The sequence below is a fragment of the Numida meleagris genome, chromosome 9, assembly GCF_002078875.1.
Source record: "Numida meleagris isolate 19003 breed g44 Domestic line chromosome 9, NumMel1.0, whole genome shotgun sequence".
NCBI lineage: Eukaryota > Metazoa > Chordata > Aves > Galliformes > Numididae > Numida > Numida meleagris.
The window spans coordinates 1,148,154-1,175,011 of NC_034417.1; the positions used below are offsets into that span (position 1 = coordinate 1,148,154).

General features: G+C 42.9%; 1 protein-coding gene across 1 annotated transcript in view; it reads left to right on the forward strand.

Annotated features, from left to right (window-relative positions):
* NEO1 (neogenin 1) overlaps positions 1-26,858 on the forward strand; it is a 138,982-nt gene that overhangs the window by 66,621 nt on the left and 45,503 nt on the right. Inside the window, exons 6-7 of the mRNA XM_021407502.1 lie at positions 6,283-6,437; positions 7,361-7,481. Of these exons, the coding sequence (XP_021263177.1) occupies positions 6,283-6,437; positions 7,361-7,481 (276 nt within the window). The remainder of the gene's footprint in view (positions 1-6,282; positions 6,438-7,360; positions 7,482-26,858) is intronic.

Consider the following 26,858-nt stretch of genomic DNA (forward strand, 5'->3'; position numbering starts at 1 on the left):
GCAGTAGAGGTTGAATCTTCCCACCAGTGTCCCATTCCATGTCATTGCTGTGTGACAGATGGCAGTAGAGGGACACTGACAGCGTGGTGTCTGGCATGGAAATGCAGATGGAGCAAAGAGGTGAAACTGAATTCCTCCATGTGGAAAAAATGGCACCCACTGACATTCACTGAAGCTTGCTGAATGTTTCTGGGTACCAAGCAGTGGATGTGAGCACCGTGAGGGGTGGGCAGTGTGTTTCAGCAGTGGTGACTTGAAGCACAAGCCACATTCCTGGTGGCCATGCTCAAGTGTCACGCCATGAATTGACTAGCGTCTCGATAGCTCACCCGCATGAATTGGCTAATGGTGGTGACTGTGCTGAAAAAGAGTGTTTTGTAGCTTAGGATTTGCTCTTATCAAGTACAGTTGCTGCGCTCTTTGTATCTGTTATAGTTTTTGTGGAAATAAATAGGAAGCATTACTTTCGGAGCGACCTACTTATGTCATTGCCTCAGAAACTGTCATCTTCTGACTGCAGTTTCTGATCATAAACTTTGGCTTCTATACAATAGAAGATGCTGTGCATGTACTAGTTTACATTTTTATAATCTCTTTGTGTCTTGGTACGCCGATTTTTTTTATTCATTTGACAGTTTTCTCTTCTGTGACTATTCCTCTAAAAAGTTCAATTTTGTCAGCTTTTGTTTGCTGTGCAAATTTTCCAGCTGCATATTAAGTGTGTTTTAAGAACATGACAGCCCTGTGCAGAGCTTGGGAAGACTCCTGCCTTACTGAGGCATAGATTTGGCTTCACATCTTTTCTTTTTTCTATCAAGTACTTATATACCTTTGCCATTTGTAAGAAAGAAAATTAATAATTCCCCAGTTCTCTTTTAAGTGCAGTTTCCTCTTGTTCTGTGGTGTGGTCGATGGAAACTGGCTCATTTGTAATAAAGTAGAATGAACAGACAACTGAAAATTCTGCTATCAGGCTTCCATCAGTGCATGGACTTTGTGCTGGGGTGATGGCAGGAGGTGGCAGGAGGTGGAGGTTGTCATTTTGGAGCAGAATCATCATTTTGGAAACATACGTCTTTAGAAGGCCATTAGGTATCCTAAGTAGTTTGCAATTACACTTTAATACCACAAAGCAGGAGACATACTTGTAGACCTAGGTGAATATAAAACATAACAGAGTGGATTGCTCTCTCCTTAATAATTTAACATTGAAATTTGTCTGTAATTTCTCTTATTTAATTGTTTGCATTGTGAGTGATACTTAAACCATTTGCCTTTGTTTTTAATGTAATGGGTCTGCTCCCTGGGTGCTCCTAAGCAATATGCTAATGCAAATAATTTAAAACGTTTCCATCAAAGTCTGCCTGCTGTGTTGTGGCAATTGGCTGGCAGAAATTAGTTGGTTTCGGCTAACCAGCCAAGGAAATTGCTGTTAGTTTAAGCAGAATGCACTCTGACTGTAATGCAGTTTTTTCTTTGGTTAGCTTTAAAACCAAGGTTAACCCAAGCAGTGAAGCCATGTTGTGCAGTCTGATTCTGAGAGGGAGCTATCTGCTAAAAGAGCCTCTGGTTGGTGATTTTACAACAAAACAGCGTTTTTCAAATCACAGCAAAGTCTCACTAAAATGGAAGGGTGCTGTCTGCACAAGTATGAGTGTAATTGGCCACCAAGCTGGTTGCTTTGGAGGAGGTCTGTGTGCTGCAGTGGTACCACTGAACATGTTAGTATTGATTCCAGGTGTTGTTGGACGGATTAACGTTGTCATCATCGTGCTCCAGTTACATCCTGCTAGTAAACAAACTTTCCGTTGTTAAAATTAACGTTAACTTTGTAAGGATTCTGAAATAGGATTTGTAGTGGAGCCTAACGGAATATCTCTTCCTCCCAGGAGGAGAGGTTAAAAATCCTCCAGGCTTGTCATTTGAAATGCTGCCTATTCAAAACAGAACAACACAAGACTGGGATGCTACCACAGCATCCATCGACGTGTAGTTCCAAAATTGAAGTCATATGAGCACAAATGTTTAAGGAGCAATTAATCAGAGATACACTATGAAAAATGATCTGTTCTGCTTTGTTTGTGTATCGATATTTGAAGTGTGCAGGAGTAGCTGGATTCAGAAATTGCTTTTGTTTTTGAATGGTGAGCATTGATGGATGGGGAAACCCTTGAGTCATTTGCACAGATGTATATGTAAGAGAGCAAAGGGCCGATAAGAATTACAGTTTGATAGTGTGATTTCGGAGCACGCACTCCTAATTTTTGTGCACTGGGGCAGCTGGAGGCGGCTGAGGAAGCAGAGGTGGCTGCTTCGTTCTTGTCCTCAGCCACTTCTATTCGGAAATGTGATGTTGCACTTCAGTCCTCTGGGTTCTGCAGCCTGTAGGAGAGGAGATGGAGGACAGCCACGTGATGCAATAGAGGCCTCTGCTTTTTGAAATTGGTTGTGTATGTTGGTTTTTTTGTGAGATGCTACACTTGTGCCAAGCAGCAGTATTGGCGCTTGCTTAGAAAGAGGGTAAGTCCTGGTGAAGCAGTTCACAATCTTTGTTTCTGCTGCATCCAAATGAGGCTGTTCTTACACACTTCATGCTCTGTTCCTGTGAGGAAGTGAGATGGTGATTTGGCTGCTTGTTCTCTGAGGAATGCTGGGCACAGAATACCTACTTTGTTTGGGGATTTTCTTTTTACAGCAGGTTAGATTCTTTCTTACATTTCTTATATAAAAGTACTATGTTACTTATATTATATAAGTATTTCTTTTGTATTATTTTCTTGTTGTGAAGGCCTGAGTGACCTGCATGCTTCAGACCACTTCTCTGCCTCTGCATGGTTTCCGTAGCTCCCCCATTATCAGCAGATACGACTTTGCCACCATTAATGTTTTTCCTCCTGCTGGGGTGGAACGAGAGGATTTGGCTGTGGGAAGGGGCAGGCGCATGAAAATGAGCTACTGCCCAGAACAGCAGTGCTGTGATGTCATTATTTTAGGAGAGGTTTCACTGCACTTGTAACTAAGCGAGTAGAAAGCGCCGATTTTTCTAATGGAGCCGAACTTGAGCATTGCCTTTTCTTGCTTCTTTCACATTTCTGGTTTCACGTTTGAAGTAAGGTTGTGAAGCCAGGAACCTTTGTTCTTCCATCCGTGCCTGTAAGACTGAAAGCAAAGCTTTTCGAGGGCTGGAGAGGAGGAATGGGTGTAATTAATTTCCCTCTCATTTGCAGCAGTACAGATGGCTCAATTGAAAATAGATTCTTTCGACTACAGCCCCGAAGGCCACCAAATTGTTCTCTTTCTGCCTTAATGAGAGAGAGCCGCTGACCACTGAAAAGACATTTGAGGAAGCAGTCTTTCTGTGAGGCTCGGAATAAATGATGCTTCTTTAATATTCTTCGCAGTTACTCCAAGGTGTCTAACACTTGACCATTTAAAAATTAACCCACACATCACGTGGATTCTAAACTGGGGTTTTTCTTTGTGTTGGGTCGTGCTGGTGCACAAGCACCAGAGGAGAGCTGCAGTCCTGTACCTTGCCTTTTGCTGCTCTTAGACTCGCGTCCTTCTGTCTACAGAGGGGTGGCTGATACCTCGTGTCAATGCTCCTAGGGTGCTGTGCTGCACATGGAATTCTGCAAGCATCATGCAAGCCAGTCACCGTTTGTCTGTTGCCATTGAGAGGGATAGAAGAGTAGGCTGAGCTGCCAAGTCTTCTTTGAAGTTTAATTGTCTGTTTGGTACCAGGACACATAATCTTCCATTACAAATCTTATTTTATATGGTAATTGGCTCATTTGCTCTCTGGTTACCAATTGAACTTCTCTACCGCAAACATCTGCACTTGCATTGTGTTAATTCATGTGAATGCTAAACATTGACGTAGTTAAACTATAAAAGTGCATTTTAAAGGCATTTTTTAATTCATTAATGGGAAAGGAAAGGATAATAAAGTGAGCGCTTCTGATATTATTTTCCCTTTGTAAATAGCTTGGCATTTCCTCCATAAGCCAGAAAAGCAAAGTCATTTTGAAAAAATAATATTTCAAATTCATCTCCTATATGAAAATATCTGAGAGCGGATAGTAGGATATCTGGATCAACTTGGGTTTTGGTGACAGATCTTACGATTCAGTACTGGGGCCCACTTGTGCATGATGCCCCAAGTGGAAGCAATGGCAGATGCTGAAGATACTTGAGGGATTTCCAGATGTCTTCATTACATAGTTTAATTAAAAGTAATTTATATCATAATACTTTTGATAAAGTAACCCTAGCAAAGGCCGTCTTGAGCACAGAGCAGCTGTATTTTGTAGGAAGAACCACTCCTGATTTTATTGAACTTCTGTTACGTATGCCCCTTGTCATCGTTGAGTTGCATGGCAGAGCAGCTAGATACAGCAATTTGTCTTCTGACATCATTAGATGGATTTTTTTTTTAAACAAGTTGTATACTTCTGACAGTGAATGTTGCTAGCTTGTGTTCATTAGGATTCCTGTAAATTTAATATATTAGCTAAAGAATCAGTGTCACTTTGTAAAGAATGTTAAGAAGATAGGAGTGTTTGTCCTTCATGGGAAAATGCTTCCAACTGTTATGTTCCCTCCTTGCAGTCATGGAGGCTCTTCAGAAACTGGAGTGTATATGTATATCTCTGTGTATAGAGAGAGGGAAAGGAAATGAGAACGCTGATAAAGCAGACTGGGGCAAGATTGCTCCTTAGTTAAAAATGCTGAAGATGAGAGGGCAGTGATCTGCCATAGGCTGGCTCAGAGATCAGCGTGGTGCATTCAGGAAAGAGCAAATACAGTAGTAAGATGAATCGGGCAAGATATTTGCTGTAGCAATAATACTGTTCGTGCTGGTTTTTCAAGTCAGTGGTGAGACGTGTCTGAAACGACATGCAAATCATCAGCAGCCTGCGGGCTGCAAGGATTAGTGCAGACTTGAGCAAACACAGGAGGTGACTGAGGGTGGTGCAGGGACGGGGACCAGAACAGCCTGTGCACACATGGCTTATTGGGGCGGCCACATAAGGGCTGGCGGGTGGGATGGGAGCCGAGAAAAAGCGCAGCTCACACACAATAAAAATGCCAGGGAGGAACAGAAATTTAAAATAAAAGAATAAGTAGCCCCAGTTTTGTCACGACTGAATTCAGAAGGCAGTTGCCGAATGCCAGAGATCCGAGGTCACAGTCCTGGCAGCCGTCTGATATGGACAGTGGGTACAAAAATACCTAAATCATTTTGAGGATTTCATGGCGGCTTTGGTAAATTTCTGGAAACAAGTGTGTGGGATGGGTGTCGGGAGCCACGGGCAGCAGGACTCCTGTGTGAAAGAGTTCAAGCAGTAAATGTGTATCATCCCGCTGTGGTCCCTGGTGTAGGTTTACCTGTGCCTGACAGCGGAGTTATCTTCCTACTCCATAGGTAAATATGTTCACATTTAAATGTTCTCCTATATAATTTCTAATCTGAAATGTGTGGTTTTTGGAGAGCAGCTTGTCTCCAGCTTCCTGATTTAAAAAAAAATCCACCTACAAACCTTTACTGGAAGGAAAATGGATCATTCAATAGCCAGAACCTAGCATAAAGTAGTATTCCTTATTCCCTAGCATGAAATAAACCCCACTGAACTCCATAGCCCTTCCATATTGACTTTCTTTGATAAATATTAAAGGGCAGAGGCTTCTCTCTTCCACTCTTCTGGAACTTGAGCAATCAGACCTGACAATGTAAGTCAGCAAACTGCCCTCATGTCAGCGAGTTTAATAAAAACAAATAAATTTGTGAACGTTCTTCGTAGTAGATGGTATTCAAACCCCGTGTGCCTGCAAACAGCAGTTCTTCCTTCCACTGAGCTACAGAAGCTTCGAGTCCTCGCGTGCAGCTGGGTGCTTCGTGGTGGCACGCTCTGCGGAAGGTTTATCCCTACCTGTGCATTGGGAGTTTGGGGGTTTGTGTCACCAAAGATTTCTTTGAGATTTTATGGCTTTTAAACTTCTTGAGTTCAATTAATCTCATTCTGAATATAAAAAGCAGCCAAGACCTGGAGGTGAAAACTTTGGTCTGTGTTATATGTTCTTACAAGAAGAACCTTTCTGTGTTACTGAATGCACATCGTTGGTCACACCTGCCTGTAAGACATTACTCAAAGCACTCGGCATCCGAGAAAAGTTTCATCTTGGTTTTGTGTCCACTGATTTTGAAAAGTCTTTATTATATAGTTTTGCCTTTATTTTATAGTGATGCCATCTCTTGTCTTTCTTCCTTTTTATTTTCAGTTCCTCCTGAATTTCTGAAGCGACCTGCAAACATTTATGCTCATGAGTCTATGGACATTGTCTTTGAGTGTGAAGTGACTGGAAAACCTACTCCAACTGTGAAATGGGTCAAGAATGGAGACGTGGTGATTCCAAGCGACTACTTCAAAATCGTTGTAAGTGTGTACTCAGTTTTGGACGCTTTAAGCTTTGACCTGACCCTTAGTCCTTGGGTTTAGATGTTTAGTGGGAAATACTGGTGCTAGATGGATGGTTGGACTGGATGAGCTGGAATTCTTTTACAACCTTGGTGATTATGATTCGGTGATACATATGCGTGGAATCTAAGCTCTTTCACAGGACCAGCATCCTATTTTCGTACTATTTACGTTTGAGGCCTGGAAGAATTAATTAGTTTCTTGAATTCTGCAATGCTCCGTAATTCAGCCAGTTTACTGAAACACTGAAATATGCTGCTGAAATTGTCTGTTTCTTGATAACTCAGGCTTTCCGTGAGAGACAGGGGCATGCATGATGACTAAACACAAATTGTTTGTTGCACCTGTTGAAATGCAAGCTCACTGTGAACACCGACTGTGTTTGCCACAGTCAGCTGTGATTGATGAAAATTACAATTTCAAACAGGAATTTAAATATAAATAGAACTGAGTTGTGGATCGTGAGTTCTGGCGCTTCGAGTGGGAAATTTTAGATGTAGTGAAAGTCATTACTGAGGCATAGCTTAGAACTTAATGGCTGTATAATTATATATACCTGAGGTTGTAGAATTGTAACAGTGAGTTATGTGGTTATAGTCAGTGCTTAAAATATCATAAAAATGGCTGTGGGAATGTTATGACTTGCCAGTGATATGTGATGCTAGAAAATGATAGCCATTAGTAGGAGCTTCTGCTGCTTTTTGACGCTTTATAATTTGAGGATTCAGTGTAAAAGAGATGAAATCTGACGGGAACGCAAAATACACTTTTGTATTTTACTGTTCAGGAGTTTCTCCTATCATAGAAATGTGTCATAAAACACCATTGTTTTTGCAATTGCAGCCCATTTTTAAATGTTGTGTTTATCCTTTGCTCCTCAGAAAGAACATAATCTGCAAGTTTTGGGTCTGGTGAAATCAGATGAAGGATTCTATCAGTGCATTGCAGAAAATGATGTTGGAAATGCACAGGCTGGAGCCCAGCTGATAATACTTGACCTCGGTAAGATAAACAGTGACGTTTTAGAGCTGAAAGAAGGGGAGGAACAATTGCAGGGGACCTTTTCCATGGGACACATTATCTATAACTCAGCTCGACTAGGGTGATTTTTTGAATTCATCTGAGGGATTCAGTGTCATCTCACTCTACACTTATAGTTACTTAGGAGAACTGAGGGGTTCTACAGGGCTCACCTTGCATTTTGAAAATTATCTTGGAAATACTTGGTGCATTAAGAAATCGTAGCCGTAAAACTGAAATATTAATTGTGTGCTGAGATTTTGAAAAATATCCAATGTTAAAACTATCCCTGCAATTACAAAACTGAAAGAAGTTCTTACTGAGCACACAGCAAATGAAATATTCTACACCGAAGTCACTCCAGTGTTAGGAGCTTTTTTTCTGCCATCAGTTGAAAACAAAATGAAGTAGTAGTGAGCTCTGCCTTTTCGGCAGGCTGTGACTGCAGAGCAGTTTGTTGAGTTGCAGCTGCAATTGAAGATAAATATTTGTTACTGTGCTCCAGTAAGTGGAGTTACTGACAGTGCTCACCTTTGTGTTACTGAAACACACACTATCCTGCGTTGCATATTTCAAATGTTAAAAGAGGATAATTATTGTTATGGTAAAAGAGGCACTGTCTTCCACAAAAATGGATGGCACAGATATCAGTGCTAAAGCATGAGCTTGCTTTGATCTTTCAGGTCACACTGCTCTTGAAAATAGTTTATAAGATCATAAGGAGGAAAACCAGCGGTAGTAAGAGTGATGAAGAAAATAAGTCAGACGAGAAAATACTAATGGTGTACTTTTTTTACTTCAGTGTTGCTTGGTTTTTTTTGGATGCTGTTTCAAAGTTACAATTTCTTGTGTGTTTCTCCATGTATAACAAAACCTTTGGATGGAAAGATTTTGCAGGAACACTTAGGTCTGATCAGAGGCATGGTAAAACTTCACTCTTGAAATTTCAACAGATGTGAAGCTGCTAGACCTGGTATTGGCATTCAGCATACAGAGAGAAAACTGTTGCGAGTGTGCCATAAAGAGAGATTTTTCATTTCTTTTCTGGTCGTTCTGTAGAGTAGTTGTGCACTTCTAACTTCTTCTGAATTCTGCTTTGGATATGGGTATGTTTCACTGATGGCTGAGGAGATGCATCTATTTCAACAATAACATGGGGAATGAAAGGTGCCCTCCGCTGGATTCAGCAGCTTGAATACTCGCAGCCCTGGGATTTCGATCTCCCACTGGTGCTAGGCGGCTGCATCCAGCAATGGCCTACTGTCACCACGTTGCCAGAAAAATTATTAAAAGTAATTTTATTTCTGCTATATGCATGAGTCACCTGAGTGGTTTCCAAATCACTCAGGCGGAAGCATTATTCCATATTTTCCAAGTTTGAAAAATACTGAATAATTAATGTACCTGGGTTTTGAAGCCCTGCCGAAGTTTCTACTTTTACCCAGTTCCCAGTAGTGGTTTACAAATGATTGTTACTGTTATTATTTTAGTTCCTCTGGTCTCTCTCTTCTTCCTTTCCCTTGCCCAGTGGTTTCTCCTTCCTGTTCTACTCTGGCAACCTGTCCTATTATACTAAAGGACTGTGCCTTATAATGCTGTCCTTTTTCTTTTGCATGCTGCCAAAGGATAATGGATGCAGTGTTGATGGAGTCTCGTTTTGGGTGTAAAAATGCACCCAAGAAGTCAAATTATTCTGTTACATGGCCTGCAGTGTTTTTAACAATGCACTCCCAGTGTAACGCTGATGCATATTAGTTGTTGCTCTCCAACAGTAGAGATGATCACATGGTACATCACTGAAAGTACATTTATATTTTTTGCTATTGAATAGTGATATAACAAGTCATGTAATTAGGCATGAATATGCTGTGTCTCATTCAGTCCTGATGTATGAAAAGTGGTACGATATACTCAGTCAAAGAAAAAATGGATATTTGAGATCTTCTTCAGCACCTTGTCACAATATACGAACGGCAAAGATGGAAAGATACTTAGGGAAAGAGAGTGAAAGCATGATACATACTTCAGTTCTTCCATAACATCTAGCTTGGTATGGAAATAAAACCCACTAATTTGAACAAAAAAGATTCCGAATACTTTGGTCATTAATTCAGAAAAATATTTTTTTAAATTCCATGCCTGCTGATGAGAATTAGCTACCTTGGCAATCTGAAAAGTAATTTCAGTGAAGAAATGTTGATGATGTGTTCATCGAAGTTCTTCTTCCCAGTTAGCAGGCTGTCCCTTCCCTTTCTGTTCTGTTTTCTCCTTCCTGAATGGAAGTGGGAAGCGTGGTCTATTTACACGCAGGTAGTAGCTCTTTCAGTTGTCATGTCAAGCTGATCTTTAATAAAGTAAATTTATATTAGAAAGTAGAAGCCTTACGGAGTTTGTCTGACAGCCAGGCCACATGAATTCTTTATGTTGAAGAAATGGACCGAGACTATTTGCGGCATCTATAAATGGAGTACAGCATTGATTATGACATAATTGCCAATGAGGAAGACGACATTTGGCTGCCATAGGGGATGAGTGTGAGCAGTTGGAAGAGGCACTCAGGCTCTGTGGGAGGTGGTCAGAAAAAGGTTAAATAGAATTAAACCACTGAAAGTGTCCTCCATTTGTGCTTTGCATATTGGATCAGATCTTAATTGTCTTTTCTGTGTGCTGACTTGCTTCGTTCTGGACCCTTCATTTGGAAATCTACACGTGTTAGTTTGTGCTGCCTGGAGTGCTGCTGTTGCCTTCTGCAAGGGTTGCTGAGCATCTGGAATTAGAATGTCACATTGTATTGTCTTCAGACTTAGGTGGTTGCATCATTTTTAAATATAGTAGGCACATAGTCCATAATATGCTTATCTGCGGCAACAAGAAGCTTTCAGTATTTAAACACTGACTTCAGAGGAAGCACTGTTTCGATTCTTCACTTTGCCTTGAACATAGTGGCCCAGAGCTGTGTGCATGCAAGCTTTCCTCTGGTGCAAGCAGTTTCAGCAGTTGGTCAGTCACAAGTTTCTTTTGGGTCGGTCTGTTTTGCATTTGCGTGGAGTTCTGAAAAGCTTGCAATGCATGCAGAGGGGATTAGTGGAAAATACTGACAGAACGGTCAGGCTAAAGACACGAGGGCCATCTGAAGGCTCACTGGAGTGGCTGTTTTATTTTCAAGTTCTGTAATTCTGCCAGTAAGTTTAGAAGAGAACTACCTAAAGAAAAGGAATTTCTACCTGATTTCCTTTTTTCAACTAATGATTATTCTCTGGTGGGTCACCATCTAACCTCATCAGTTTTCCAATGTATGGATGCTAATATGCTCACTGAATCATAACCAAGCTATTTCCTCTTGTCCTTTTTACAGCATTATTTTGTGTGAACTTGTGGCTGCGAGAACCTCAGTAATGGATACATTTGGGTTTTCGTTGTGGAGGCTAAATGCTAGTGATGAGACTGAAAAATTCAGGCAGGACCTGTAACCTGGACTTTTCCAGTGGAACTGGCGTTGCTGAGAGTTGCCTTTTGGGAACTGAAAAAAAGAACAGGTGGCAGTAAGTAAAAGGAGGTGCCTCTGGGGAGGGAGGCAGATGGTTCCCTGTCACCCCCCTGTGATAGGCGTTTGACAAGTACTCAGGCACCAAAAGAAGGAGTGATTATTGAGCGCTGTATAAAGAAAAATCATTGACTGTAAACAAATATGCCACGTTATTTAGAGAACAGTTTCAAAACATTAGTTGAGATGCAATTCATCATCTTCAAAATTCCGAAGTAAGCATAGTACACTGGGTGAACTTGTACTTGTGTACTGCAAAAGCTGCTGTCTGCCATTCTGTGCCGTCTTTGAGAATTAGATAGGACAGGTCTTGAAGTGAATGAATTGAATGGTGCCGGTATCCAATTGTGTGCCACATCCATTTTTCATATTGGAATTATCCACCTCTTTAAACTTCACATTTTCTTGAAAAACAGTCCATAGCCAAGAAAGGGTGTTCTGTGTGTGAATTAATATTACTATGTCATGGTTGTACATACTAGCATGGGAAACATGGAGGAGGAATTAGAGGAGTCTGCATGGAGATGCAGAGCTGTCAGGCCAGTGGGATTGCAGAGATGCATTGGGATAGCTTCACAGGATGGAGGGTGAAGAAGCAAGGGTGATACTTGTGCTGTGCATGCAGGCTGACGTGAGCACTTACAGCCTTGTTTTGGGGAGGATGGCAAGCTAGTATGTAAGGATCATAAGCTTATATGTAAGGATCAGAGGATGGAAGGGCAACATTTTCACACGTCTCAAAAAACTAATACCAGTAATGACAAAATAAACGAGAAAGAGAAGCCTTCTTTACACGACTGGAAAAAGTCTCATGATTGCAGCCATTGGGGTTTATGGGGATTTCCTTCACCATCTGGTACATGCTGGAATGGCAGCTTGGTGGCGTGGCAGGCAGTGCAGGGGGGTTCTGGGGCATGTTGAAGACTGTTTCTTGATTCCGGTTTATCTGTGTCTGAGTAGAATGAGCAGTGGTGATGATGTGTTGGGTCTGCTGCTCTGGGATGGAAAAGGATGGGTACAAAGGTCAGTGCAGACGTGGTAGCAGCCATCACAAGATGCTTGAATTTAGGCTTGTGAGAGAAGTGGGCAAAACAAATAGCAGAATTACAGCCTTGGACTTCAGGACAGGAGATTGTGCCAGGAAATTTGTGTGGCCAGGAGACCAGCAAGGGATGAAGAAGGAACTCCAAACTGAGCAGAAACAAAAAAAGGAAGTACATAGAAGTTGGAAGCTAATGCAGAAAACCGAGGGACATTGCCTGGATGTGTGCACGGATGGAACTAAGACATCGTCTGGAGGTAGAGCTGTTTCGAGGAAGCTTATAGAACAAATCCCTCTGGATGTTGAGGGTCAGTGAAGGAGATGCTGATGACTGGGAAAATCCAGCATGGATTACCAAGGACAAAATTGCTCCTGACTGTTTTGATAACCTCCTAAGATGAGATGGTTGACCACGTGGTTGAGAGGGGTGGATATATCCTATACACAGTCTCCCACAGTATCTCTGCAGCTCAGTGGGAAATCTGGCCTGGAGGGGTGGGATGTGGTGGGCTGCCTGCCCCTGCAGGCTCCAGCATCATAGCCAGCAGTGTGAAGACATTTTTGGGTCTTGATACTAGGATGGAGAAGGTTTTCTGTCATCATCAGTGATGGAATGATGGGCAAAGAGCAGCCTCAGGTGGTTTTCAGGTTGTACCCAAGTGGGAGGAGTAGAGAGATGGACCCAACAGGTTGCAGAAGTGGCTTGCAGAAGCTTTGGAGGCTGTGAAACCTCCATTCCTGGAGCTGTTGTAGACAATACCTAGACAAGGCCCTGAGCAACCTCATCCAAGGTGTCTCTGGTTTGAGCAGCGGCTTGAATAGGTAATCTCTTGTGATCTCTCCTTGCTGGTAGTATTCTGTGATTCCGAAAGTGTCAGTCTGAGAGGTGCGAACAGCCCCGTTTATCTTTGTTGATAGTCTTAAGTCAAATTAGGACTATTTAGTAGTATGTATTTTTCTGCTGATCTCCTTATGAGAAATTTGAATGCGTACTACTGGAGGCACAGTTTGACACTGAAAACCAAATTTGATGAAAGTATACCACCGCTTGGGTTGCACTGTGTGATATTAATTCCTCCACTGAATTGCCTTACGTGAATCTTAATTCTCAGAGGGTTTTGAAGACATCATTTATTGACTTAAAATTCGTATTCTCTTTGTGTAATTGAATTCTGTGCAGGACCGCTGCTGCATGAATAATTTCATTTTGTGCTGATACTTTTCTGCCACTGTTTGGCCATGAGCTCTCTGAAGTCTCATAGCAATGCAGCGAGGTTACAGACTGCTGGTAGGCCTTGTGGCTTGCCTGACCTGCAGCATGGTGGAGAACATCAGAAACACAGTCAACGTTTTCTGGAGTTCTGGAGTCTATTAATTTAATTCACCTGGGAGGAATATAGCACTGTCTGGACTTGCAGATGTTGTATCAGGAAAGCCAAGGCACAGGCAGAACTGAACTTGGCGAGGGATGTTACAAACAATAAGAAGACATTCTACAGGTACATTGGCCAGAAGAGACAGGCCAAAGCGAGCGTACCTCCTTTGGTAAATGTAAAAGGAGAGCTGGCTTCAACCAACAGATGTGGAGAAGGCTGAGGTCCTGAGTAAGTTCCTTGCCTCAGTCTTCTCTGGTAGCCAGGATTCTAATATTTCTCACATCCCTGAGCCCTGCATCCCTAAACTTCTAGGTGGGGGTTGGGGGAGTAATTCCCCCCCCCACTGTAAGGGCAGAGCAAGTCTGAGACCACTCAGGAGACTGAATGTGTACAAATCTATCCCAGGGTTCTGAAGGAGCTGGCTGAGGTGGTTGCCGAGCCGCTCCCCATCATATTTGAAAAGTCATGACTGTCGGGTGAGGTCCTGGGTGACTGGAAAAAGAGTCACGTCACTCCCATTTATAAGAAAGGGAGAAAGGAGGACCTGGGGAACTACGGGCCGGTGAATCTCACCTCTGTGCCTGGGAAGATCGTGGAGTGGATCCTCCTGGATGACATGCTAGATCACATGAGGAATGAGCGTGTGATCTGAGACAGCCAGCACAGCTTCACCAGGGGAAGGTCATGCCTAACCAATCTGGTGGCCTCCTATGATGGAGTGACAGCATTGGTGGACAAAGGGAAGGCGATTGATGTCATCTTCCTGGGCTTGTGCAAGGCCTTTGACATGGTCCCCCACCACATCCATATCTCCAAATTGGAGAGGTGTGGATTTGACGGGTGGACCACCTGGTGGATAAGGAATTGGTTGAAAGGCTGCAGACAAAGGGTGGTGATCAATGGTTCTATGTCTGTGTGGAGGCCAGTAATGAGCGGTGTCTCCTAGGGTTCTGTCTTGGGACCGGTGCTCTTTAACATCTTTATCAATGATATTGATGATGGAATTGAGCGCATCCTCAGCATGTTTCCTGATGACACCAAGCTGAGTGGTGCGGTTGACACAATGGAAGGAAGGGATGCCATTCAGGGGAACCTCAGCAGACATGAAAGGTGGGCACGGGTGACTCTAATGAGGTTCAACACAGCAAAGCACAAGGTTTTGCACTTGGGCCGGAGGAATCCCAGGCATATATACAGACTGGGAGGGGCAAGAGTAGCCCTGCAAAGAAGGACCTGGGGGTTCTGGTGGATGAAGAACTTAACATGAGCCAGCAGGGTGTTCTTGCAGCTCAGAAAGCAAATGGTATCCTGGGCTCCATCAGAAGAGGAGTGGCCACCAGGGAGAGGGAGGTGATTGTCCCTCTCTTCTCTGCTCGTGTGAGGCCCTATCTGGAGTACTGCGTCCAGGTCTGGGGTCCCCAATACAAGAAAGACAGGGAGCTGTTGGAGAAGGTCCAGAGGAGGCCACAAAGATGATCAGAGGGCTGGAGCACCTTGTCTATGAAGGCAGGCTGAGGGAGCTGGGCTTGTTCAGCCTGGAGAAGAGAAGGCTGCGGGGTGACCTCATTGCAGCCTTCCAGTACCTAAAGGGAGCCTACAAACAGGAGGGGAGTCAACTCTTTACAAGGGTAGATAATGGCGGGACAAGGGGAAATGGTTTTAAGTTGAAGGAAGGAAGATTTAGGTTGGATATCAGGGGGAAGTTCTTTACCAAGAGAGTGGAGAGATGCTGGAACAGGCTGCCTAGAGAGGCTGTGGATGCCCCGTCCCTGGAGGTGTTGAAGGCCAGGTTGGATGGGGCCCTGGGCAACCTGGTCTAGTATTAGATCTGGAGGTTGGCAGCCCTGCCTGCGGCAGAGGACTTGGAGCTTGATGATCCTTGAGGTCCCTTCCAACCCAAGCCATTCTATGATTCTATGATTCTGTGAGTCGGCACATTTCAGCTGGGGTTGTGCCAGAACTACACTTCTATGCTGCAGTGGCATCTTTGACTGAAGTTCCTTCAGGCTGACCCAGACTTGAGATTTCCCAGCCAGCAGCTCGATGCTGGTCGAGAAGAGTTCTAGCTATAGTTGGATTTTCACATTCTCGTTAGTGAAAGCTTAGATGTAACTTCTCTGTGAAGGAGGATCCTTTATATGGATGGAGTGTGCTGACTCTTCAACCATGAAATATAAATATTACAATTCAGAATGTTATTTGTTAAGGTTCTCTGAGTTTTCGAATCTGCAAGCAATGATTCAGGTACAGAAAAAGAGGTGACATTAGAGCAGTCTGAGCAGCTTGTAGTCTCTGCAACTAATGTTCCCCAAAAGAGGAAGCAACACATCAAGGAGGTCTGCTACTTAAGAAAAAAAGCTGTCAGTGCATTGCTCAAGGCACTGTGTTTTATTGCTGAAAGACAGGATTTCCGTGCACTTGCTAAGACAGAAAAGAACATAGAGAAGTAAGTCTGTTAGTGCTTCTCCTGGCAAATGTTCTGATCTTGGGAGAGAACATTTTTGATTCAAAGCATCATATTTAACGCTATGAAAAGTAATTTTTATTACGGCTGACCGTTGCAGTGATTGAAAGCACAGCCATGCAGAATTGCATGCCAGGAGACACCACTGCTCTCTGTGCATTTGACTGATGCCGGGAATGGGGAAAAAAAAGGCTGAATTTTGGGGCAGACTTCTCAAAGTCTTTAAATTATCACAGAAAGTAGAGGCTGGGTATGTTTTAATTTCTAACCCTAACCTCCCTTGCTTCAACTCTTCCACTTGCTTTTCTGTCTTCCAGCTTGTAGCTCTCTTTAGGAGGATGATTGCTTCTTTTTTTTCTCTCTGCAACACCGTGGGCTCATCTCAGCTTGTGATCTGTTATCACAGACATAATATCCCTTTTTGCTTAGCTTGTCGAGTGACGAATCTTTGCTGTTTTCAGGCTGTTTCTCCACTTTGACAACATGCTTTGAAATTCTAAGCGTGCCCTTCAGTGTGCTTGCAGCCCTCCTGACTTTGCATTCATATAAATATTACAAGCATTTCTCTAAGCTATCATCTGGGCTGGTAAAAAAAAAAAAAAATTAAACTAAAAATATATGTATTGAATCATATGGAAGTCAGCATACCCTCCCATACATCCAAGCTCAATATCACTTTTCATTCCGACACTGAGGCATTGAGAACTGTTTTGAGGGTGATTTTTTCCAACCAGTTATGAATCCCCTTTTGTAGTAGCCTCATCTGGAACGTATTTGCTTGCTTTTGAAAATGTCCTGGGAGGCAAAGTCAAAAGCCTTATGTAAATCAAGATGTATGAAATACTCCAAGTTTTCCCTGTCTGTAGGTTCCATTATTCTGTTGTAGGAGGTAAATGCCATTTCTTTTTGATAAATGTGGGCTTCTGCTGAAAGAAATACGAAAGTTGGCACCAACAGGCGTGTTTGTGCTCTGATTCGAGAAACTCAGTTGCACTTTTGGGTATTTTCCCTACATGAGAAGTGACATAAATTTGACTGCTGCCCTTGCCTGGTTCAAGCCCTGAAGCAGCTCTTGTGTTCAGGACCTATTTTGGGTGATTTCACAGATATCAAATGCAATCTCTCAGGCTCTTTCACATCTTAAAAAGATAATTTTAAAAGTATTTTGTATGCAGCCACACGCTGTGCGTCAAGAGTGTTTAGTATTGTTTTCAAGGTGATACTGTAAATATTTTCTCAATCCTTGTAGTTACAGAGCTGGGACTGTGGAGGTGCTTGGAAAACATGCAGGTTACTGTGGATGAAATGTCAGAGCAAGATGGAAAAAAAGCCATCTGAATCAAAGGGAAGGGCTCCGTCGGGTATTCTTCCTGAAACCTGTTCTACTTTTTCACTCATAAAAAAGTGTCTTCGTGTTCTTTCTGTCTGGTACAATTTTATGTGTCTTAATGCAAGGAAAATCAGAAGAGGTCCCTGTGGTTCCGTGAGTGGAGAAGTCTACCAGAGAAGAAATGATTTGTGGATTGAAACTGAGTGGTAAGGCTGCAAGCCCTCGTAGGCAGGAATTCAGATTTTCTGTAAAGAAGAAGAAGTACTCAAAAATTGGATTGCAGATCTCAGGGGATGAGAGCAAAGTAATGAGCCCTGACAGCTGCTCCGTGCCTCGTGCACCCACTGCTGCTAGCTCAGAACCTGGGGGGTTTGGGAGACCACTGGGGTCTGCTATGGGGAGAGGATGCAAAAAGCAGGAGGAGGGAAACTCCACTGAGGTGGGGATCCCTAGGGACAGGGCTAGCAGGGGGATTGCCTCTCCCCTGGAGAGATCCCACGTTTGCATGTCCTATATCAACACGTAGCTGTGTGGTTTTTCACTCAGCAGACCTAAGGCTGTTTAATGAGAGCACCCCATTTCATGGGTTCAAACAGAGTTTGTCACACTTTGTCAAAAATTGTTTTTCAAATTTAGAAGGCAGGACAGAATGTTACGGGGTTATGATATTTGAACTAGATAGCTTCTCTACGGTATATGCCATTTAGCATAATTAGGCTGCTCAAGGGCAGTGATTGTGTTATAAAATCCAAGGCATTTCCTCATACAGCACTACACGTGAGCCCTGTTCTTCTGTGTGCACACATATCTACATATATAAAAATAAGTGCATGCATAAATCATCATTTTTTTAAATGGAAAAACCCTAGGGTCCTGTAGATAAAAACCCCAACAGCAATGAATGCAGCGAATCTGACCCCACGACTGCGTGCATAATGAAGTTGTTAAAAATGATGACGGCGCTCGTGTTAAAAGTAGGGGAATGATTTCTAAACTTGCTGTCTCAGTCCCTGTCTGAAAATATCAGAATGGCTCCGTCTGAATGATAGCTGAACAGCTTGTAAGGCTCATTTTGAAAATTGTGCTTGAGGAACGTAAACAGCATCTGAAAGCTCAAACTGACTTCAGACAGTGTTTTGTAAAACCAAAGCCAAAGCCTGGGAATATTTTGCTACTGGCTGTGTACACTTTATTGCTAATTTTCTGTAAACATAGCAGTATGTTCTCCTCTTTAATGCTGGAAGCCTTTTCTTCATGTTAATTTTGATTTTAATTTACATTGCTTAGCTAGTCTTCCTCCATGAAAGTCACCATTATTGCTTCTCATGGCTGCATGTACGTTCAGTGTTGCGGAAAGAAGCTTTAATTTAGTTAGATTCCTTTCTTGTTTCCATCCCTGTTTAAGAAATGACCCTTTTCAAGGTCCCCACTTAGGTGTGGTTCTATTGGGAAGTCCAACTGATTAATCCAGACCCCAAACTTCTCACGTTTTAACTTAATGAGATAGAGACTGAAGTAGTTCTCGTATTCTGCATTCAGTAGACTATCCATGTTTAAAGTTGGCATGTGCTTTAAATGAATTGCTCTAATTTAGCTTAAATTAGTAATAGATTAATATTTGTTGGTGCATGGTGAACGCAGGAAGGCATTGCAGAGTTTATAGGATGCTTTGATTGTGCTTATTCATTTTCATTTCTTGTTTTATGACCGTATTTACAGTTGACTTGGCAAAGAAATTTGAAACCTCATGAGGATATGCAGATCAGATGGACTGCTCCGTGACTTCTTACATTTGAGCGTGCTCAGCACAAATAGAGGAGTTGGACTCAATTATCCTTGTGGGTCCCTTCCAACTCAGGATGTTCTGTAACTCTATGAAATATGGGTTGCAGTGATTGCAATTATACTTTGAAACAGCTGGGGCTGTGTATCAGCTCTTTAATTTTATCATGAGTAAAATTAATTGTTAAAAGGTACGTGTGTTCAAAGAAATTATATGTTATAAAGAGAGGTAATACATAGGAAATATTAGGTGGAGGCAGAGAAAGAGCTTGTAGTAGCAAAAAGCTCCGCTGTATTTTGAGGAACATTCAACAGATACTGATAGGTGCTTCCTACCCTTTACCTATCCTGTATTTATTATAACTCAGCGTAAGTGGAGAGAAGTAGAAAGGTGCTGTACAGCGTCTGTGCATCGCTGGTCAGGCTTGTTGCTAGTTGAGCTTGGACAACGGTAGAAGAGGATGAGAGTTTGATCTCTTGTTTTAAATCATCTCTTCCAGGTTAGCTTGAATGTATAGAGTTTCTCAGTTCAGTAGCTATAGGTTTGGGTTTTTTTGATGCCAGAATGTCTAAAGAAGCAAATACACTTACTGTAATATCACTTACCACATCCACCAATTTCCTTTCCTGTTTATCTCCTTGCATTGTATATAACTGTCGTTTTTATCAGCTTGGCTTCTGCCTTACCAGCTAACATACTGTCAGCAATACATATTACCTGAAACCAGAAGCGCATGCAGCTCTGAACTGATGTTGAGCAAAGGTGAGTGCATTTGATGTGCCCAGCTCCAGGTGTGGAGTGGCGGTGGCTATCTCCCTGCCACTGGATGGCCTGTAGGTATTGGGTGAAAACAAAAGTTATGGGGAAAGGCATCAACTGGAGATCGAGGATGCTTTCACTGTGTCGCAAGGGATGGTTGTTTTTAGGGTTTTTTGATGGTTCCTGTGAAGGTGGGGAGGATAATAGGAAGAATGAACTCTAGCTTGATATTTTTTCTGACCTCTGCAGGCAGTTCCATTATTATTCACAAACAGGGCTGTGAAGATTGACAGAAGTAGCCTTAATTTGTAATTGATCCTAGCCTCGTGTTGTACAGGAAAATATCAGATTGTGTCAGTCTCACACCAGAGGGAGGGAGCAAATGCACGGATATGGTCTTAATTGGTTGCTTATATTTCAGAGCTGCTAAATTATACAGTAATATCAGAGACAGCTGAATGCCATTTGGAGAAAGAGAAAAAAGGATTGGTTTACAGTTTGGTTGCATGTGTAATAGGATTCGTACGGTTGAATAGTTGAACCTAGAAGACTTGCTTCTGATGTCACGTATTTTCCCAGCTGTGTTGACAATATATCCCAAAGAGGCTTACGGTTTTTGTACCATATGGGAATTAAATAAATCTAACAATTAAAGATGGCTTTCATTTTTAATAATATGCACTGAAATTTGCCTAATTTCTGTATTGAAACTAAGTACCAATTGTCAGTGTTCTCACTGCATTAGAAATATCCTGATGGAGTGTTTCATTTACAGTGATTGTTTCCCTTCCTTTCCCTTCTCTTCCCCTGCCAAAAAAAGGAGCCTGATAATTGTAGAGACAGTCTTCAAAAGACAAATGGATTCTGCATGGCTTTCCTGTTGACGCGTTATTACAGAAGGTGCTAAAGGAAAATAATGAGAAAGAGGAAAGTCATACCTGGGTTCACTTTTCTTAGTCATAAGTCACAGAGCTAATAGATGCTCCTGTGTTTCAGCGGTAGATGCTTCGCCTTTGGATTCAAGTCAGTATCCTGAATTCTCAAACATCCTCATACCCCATCTAGTTGCTATAAAAACAGCGTATGTGACATAACCTGTGGGAAGCAAGCTGTAGGTACACGCAGTTGTTAACAGTAGAGGAAAAAGGGTGCACTATCTACAAACAAGTAGTTAAATACGTAGGTCTTTGAGGAAGAGATTAGCATAAACAATTAAAAGTTTGACACAGGAGTTCAGTTTCATCTGTTGAAACTTCAGCTTGCCAGAGTTGTTGCTGCAGAGCTCCTTGGAGCGTCAGCAGGCCCACGACTGAGGGAAATGGCATTCCACGTCCAAGTCTCGGAGAATGCCGTGGAGGCTGGCATTGAGGTAAACCTGTGTGCACCACTGCCCCTCTGGATCGACGCACATCAGCAGGAGATAAGTACCCAGTTGTATCCTAGGCAGGGAGATGGGCATGAGGTAACTTCTGAGGAACGTTGTGGTCATTTGAATAAAATACTTTGATAACACTTGATTGTAAAACAAAGTTACCCCCAAGGAGTGGGACACTAGCAGGAATTCCACCTCAGGATTAGTGACTGTGGCTCCAGGATGGATGGCTGTCCTTTAATTTAGTCTGCTACTGAGAAACGAGAGAAAGTGAGCGGTGAACCTCTTATTGATTCCTTGGAAAAAGCATCCTTTAATAGGCAGGTAGTATAGTGGGATCATGATTTTTGTATTTTGGTACTGCTCTACCATCAAAGCAGTGATTTTGTCCTAAACCTGCCTTGTTGAAAGGGTTACATTTAACTATTTGGAGTGTATGCAGCATCAACAGCATCTGTGGCCCTGGGTACGCAAACAGTAAGTGAGAACTGGAAAAAAACAAAGACCAAAAAAAACCAAAGACCAAAAAAAAAAGGATGAGTGGAGGTGGAGGCCTGGTGGAGCAGTCTGCTCAGTGCAATAGCACAGCAAAACTTCTGGCCGAGGGAGCAGTTGTGCCTCACTCTTGAAGGAGGCAAAAGGCTCCACGTGGTGTGTAAATGAACACTTTCCAAAATATATGTGGTGGTTTTATTAGCTGCTATTCCAGAAGGAGCTTCGCTCAAATGTAGCGCATTTGCTTTTGGAGTAAAATAATTGCTTTCCTGTTACGAGATATTAAAACGAAATTACGACTTGTTGTTGCAGACTCCACTGTTCTAAAGAGACTTTAATTCTGCATAGAAGCTCAGCTCATGAGTATTTGCATTAACCCGTGCATGGTTATTGGGCGTGTTTAGGTGCAGTTGTACTGCCGTGGGTCCTACGTGTGTGTGCTGTTTAGGATTTTTGTCTCCTTGGTCGTTAAAACAGAAACTTCAGTCACTTATAAAACTTAAATATTCCTCACTGAACTTCCAGATCAAGTCTATCATTTTGCAGTATTTAGTTATGCTCGGAATTCCTTTCCAATAACAAAATCTGTTTCAAGGAAGTTAGTTTTAAGCTCTTTGGGGATAGGTTGAGGTGTGGTTGGCTTCTTTCCCTCTTTTTTTCACAGCGTGAGTCTCGTGATCCAAATGGAGGCCTTTGTCTTTCCCTCCTCCCCTGGCCCCCTGGTGTCTGACGGGGACGGCGGGGCTCTGCCTTCCTCTGCCCCACGCAGTGCGTCACCGGGCTGTCCCACCTCGCTGCTGGCTGCTTGGTGAGACAGGAAAGAATCAGATTGTTTCCTCTGCACCGCAGCACTTCATCATGAAATGAGAAAGGGAGGAGTGCACTTCATCATCATGGATTTTATGACTTCCTTTGAAAAATGGGCTCATTGTCAGAAAATGCGTTTGTCGGTTTGTTTATGCATCCGCAATTTATTCAGTGTCCATTTTACATTAGGAGATAGGACCAAATGAGCACTTAAAAATTATAGTTGCTTTCTATGAGATAGGAATTTGCTTGTATGTCTTCTTGGTGAGCTTTTTGCGAGTAGGATGTATTGAGTGAAGAGTAAATAATAGTCCTCCTTCCCAGTGGCAATGTAAATTAATCTAAGGCAATTACAACAAACTAAATAAAAAAAATCTGTCTGCTTTAGGCAGAAAATGCCAGAATAGAGAAATGAGTAAGTATTTCCATTGCATTTTGTACAGAAAACGAGGGGTGCTTGCATTTGGGGGAGGGTGGAAGGTGGCGTTTCCTTGCTCATTGCTTTCTTTTGATGGCTGCTGGACACAAAGTGGGTTGAGAGAGCTGTGTCAGATCCTCAGTTGCAGCCCTCTTCTCTCTTCAGGATGATGTGGGGAAGCGGGGGCCCTCCTTGCTGTGCTCCCTGTGCCACGGGTCCTGATCCAGCTCGTCCCCAGGGGCCTGCTTGCAGGAAGAAGTAGGCGGCTGATTCAGGATCACAAAGCAGCAGAACACTTTACAGTACTACTGGCAATACTACAGAACCTGAAAGTGTTGTTGTTAATGAGACCAGAGCGTAAGTGTACAGAAGAGTGCCCAGGGTGGAGAGCTGCTGGCAACTTGGGCCTTTCCTTGGCCAGATGGAGTGGTGAAACAAGACACAAGGGTAATGTTGCCATCTGAATGTGTCGTGAAAAAAGCCATTACTGGGAAAAAAAACAACAAGGATTCAACTTTTTTCCCATCTTTTTGTTACCAAATGTCTTACATATCCAATGGTGAGCAATAGTGAGGGGTTTTCAGTTAATCATAGCAAATAACATATAAAACCCAGGAATATAAAACATAAAAGCACCGTACATTTTATTTTGGGGGCATGTTGTCCCTGGTACCCCACCGATACATAGTCCTACAGACATGTGGCAGCCTTTACAGGGTCAGTTGTGCTTTGCATTTCCCAATGAGCCGAGCAGATTCAAGGTCAGTTGGCTTTCTGTCCAGCTGGCCACAGTTGGGTTTTCTTGTAGGTGTTGCCCAAACAATTCTAATGTGTTTTCTTCTTTTTTGGCAAATTTCCCTATACAGTAAAATCACACAGAAGGGCCCACAATTTTGCATACAACTAATGGCATAATCTTGAATTTGCTATGAACAGTTACATTCTGCTGTCTCTCTGTGGCCATGCCACGCAGACACAAGTCTTTGTCTCGCTGCAGTGAAATGGAGCTGCTGGTGACTGTCATTGTGACATCCAGGAGATTCAGAATGTGTTCATTACATACAGCAGAAATTATTTTAATCCACCCTCAGTTCCGTTTGTGATTCTTGCCTATTTCAGTTTCCACAAAAGCACCTCTTAGTAAAAGAGCAGGAGCCTGATATGTTTCTTTTAATTAGTTTTTCCAAGGGAAGGAAGTAATTCGGTTGTTGCAGCTGATCCGTTGAGACAGAGTACCAACTTCGACCATTTGTGGAACTTATTCGTACCAGTTAATATGTATTTTCTTTCTTTAAGGTAAGCAGGGGACTGTTAGGAATGCCACGATGATGTCCTGTCTTTGCTAAATGTGCAAGGAAACTCCGTGGAGAGGGACAGCAGTTTGGTGCAGGTGAAAACCCAGGGATGGCAGAAGGCAAAGTTTTAAAGGACAGCTGCAGTCCGGGGCTCTCCCATTTTGTTATTTCATGCTTAACTGTATGGCACTGTGCTACTGTTGTATTTCATGAGTACCGAGAGGGAAAATGTTTTAAAAAAAATTAAAAAGCTGTGTTTTTTCGATTTGACTTTTTGAAATATCACAGCCTCTTAATCCAGATCAAAGGTAAATCCTTCTGCTGCTTGGCACTACAAGTGATATCATATACTGAGCTCCAGCCAAGGGAAATGGAGCCCTAGATTAAGCCAGTAAAAAACTGTGGAAGTGTGGATAACCTTTCTGGAATCAGTTAAATAGCAAGATATGTAAAACATGTAGTTTACTTAGTTAACAGCCTAATTGCAGTACACCAAGTCAACGTTTGTACGTGCTGGTACTTCTGAGTGTCTCCTGACAGTTAGGCTTTCCAGGGCCTTTGGAGATCTGAGTGTCTGAGGTCATGTTTTTCTTGCAGATTTTCTGGAGAAATAGTAATTTGCTATTTTTAGTTGCAGCATCGAGTCTCTGTTACTGGAGCCAAGGCCTTATTTACACTCAAAAGCCATAAAGCTACTCTGAAGTCCTTATAAAGAGGGCTTTCTTTCCTTCTGCAGTGCTGTTAGTTTCACCGCTCTCTGGTGCCCCGAATTCCGTGACTGTTTGCTGCTGACCAGGTCTGTCGTGCTCTCCCCTTGCCTCATTCTCCACGTCCTCAGGGAGTGAGGCTACAGGGAGGTTTCAGGAAGGCTTCCTTCTGCACTGGGAGAATGCTTAGGAAATTCCCAGCTGTCCCCTGCTCATGGAGGAAAATGTTTGCTGCTCTCTTTTGGCAGGCATGGAAGCTGTGGCTTTGTAAGCGCTCCGCTGTGGCCAAGAGTATCCTTACTGTGGCCGCAGACCTGATCTTCAAGTGTTTCTTCGCCTTGGTTTCATAAATATCTGTACTGTCTTCATTCGTAGGTTGTAGGATTGCCATCTCGTTATGTGTGAGGTAGCTGAGGATGGGGTCATTCAGGTGGCAGCAGCAAAGCTGAAGGCAGATACCGCTGCAGTCTCTTTGTGTAGTGTGTCCCGTGCTATAATTGGGATGTTATTGCCCAGAGCTGCAGGAAGCCGTGAATGTGCCAATAATGTGCCACTGGGGGGAACAAGGAGGAAAAGGGAAATCTAAACCGGAGGGGCTGGACAACGTGGAAAATATTTCTGATAATTAGCTAACAAGCAAAGCATTTCAATTGCTGCTTTTCAGGTGGGGTATGTTTGACAGAGTTGTTTTCAAAAGATCGCATCAGCATCCTGAAGCGGGTATGACCGAATAGCACTGCGGGCACGTGCTGGAGCTCTTTGTTGTCTCTCTGCTGTGGTTTACACTGCGCACAGTCCCTTTCCCTGCACGAGGAAGAGCTGCTGCCACAGAGAATGCGTAGGGCTGATGGACCCCTGTGGCAGCACTGGTGCACCAAGCTGCCTGATGGCATGCCCTGCAACCAGGGTGCTGTGGGCAGTGAAGGGCTGTAGCGGCCAGTTAGGAAAACCCGAATTTCTCCTCATCAGAAAATCCAAAAAGTGCTCATTTCTCTGCTGCCTCTTCCTGTTGGTGGAGTTCACGCTGTCCTGCAGTGCTTGGGTTTCAGCATTTGTTTGTATTGTATTTATTTAGGAGTTTGGACATTGTTTTGTTGCCCAGGTTACTGCGTAAGCCTTAGAAAATACATTACAAAGCAGAAAATGGACTGAAATATTTTGCTTTAACTCCTTTTTAGCTTTTAACTTTGTTAGATGCAGACAGATGAATCAACCAGCTTTCCTTATCCATTGATCCAGAATTGAAGTTGCATCACGGCACTTTCAGTGTCTCCTTGTAGCAACATGTAGTTCTTCAAGCTTGGGCCCCCATCACAGCCCAGCTGCTCTGCAGGCAGGGTTTAAGGACAGCACTTTGTTTTGTGTCAGCTGTTGTGCTGAAGGGTTTTGTTCAAATGCAGCTGAAGGCAATGTGCTGCTTCTCGGCTGTGTAGCCTCTGCGGGATGCAAAGGTTTGGTCCTGAGCTCAGAGAAACAAGCTCAGAAGAAGTGAATTAGCAGCAGTGGTTGAAGAGATGAATCTGTTGTATACGTATGCCTGGCATGCAGCATTTTTCATTCGCTTTCCCTGTTTTTAGCGTGTCACTTGCTGAATATGCATGTTTTACATTAAAAAGAAAAAAAAAAGATTAGTGTGAAACTGTGTAGGCATAGCCCAGGAAAGAGTATTCTAGTGTGGGCATGCTTTTTAAAAAGTGGTGAAATATTAGAAAGAAAAGACTTGTTTGCATGTGACTTGTTACACCGTGCTTAAAAGCTTGAGGTAATAAAGCTGCTCCCTTATTGGCATTAAAGCTAATTTCAGTGTAATTACTCATTAACACAGCTCTGCACTGCTGAGCAGTCTGCTCACATGGCTGTGTACAAATCAGTTTGCAGTGGCGCTCAGGGCACTTTGAGGAAGAATGGGGAGAAAAGGAAAGGGAAGGAAGGAATGGAAGGAATGGAAGGAAGGAATGGAAGGAAGG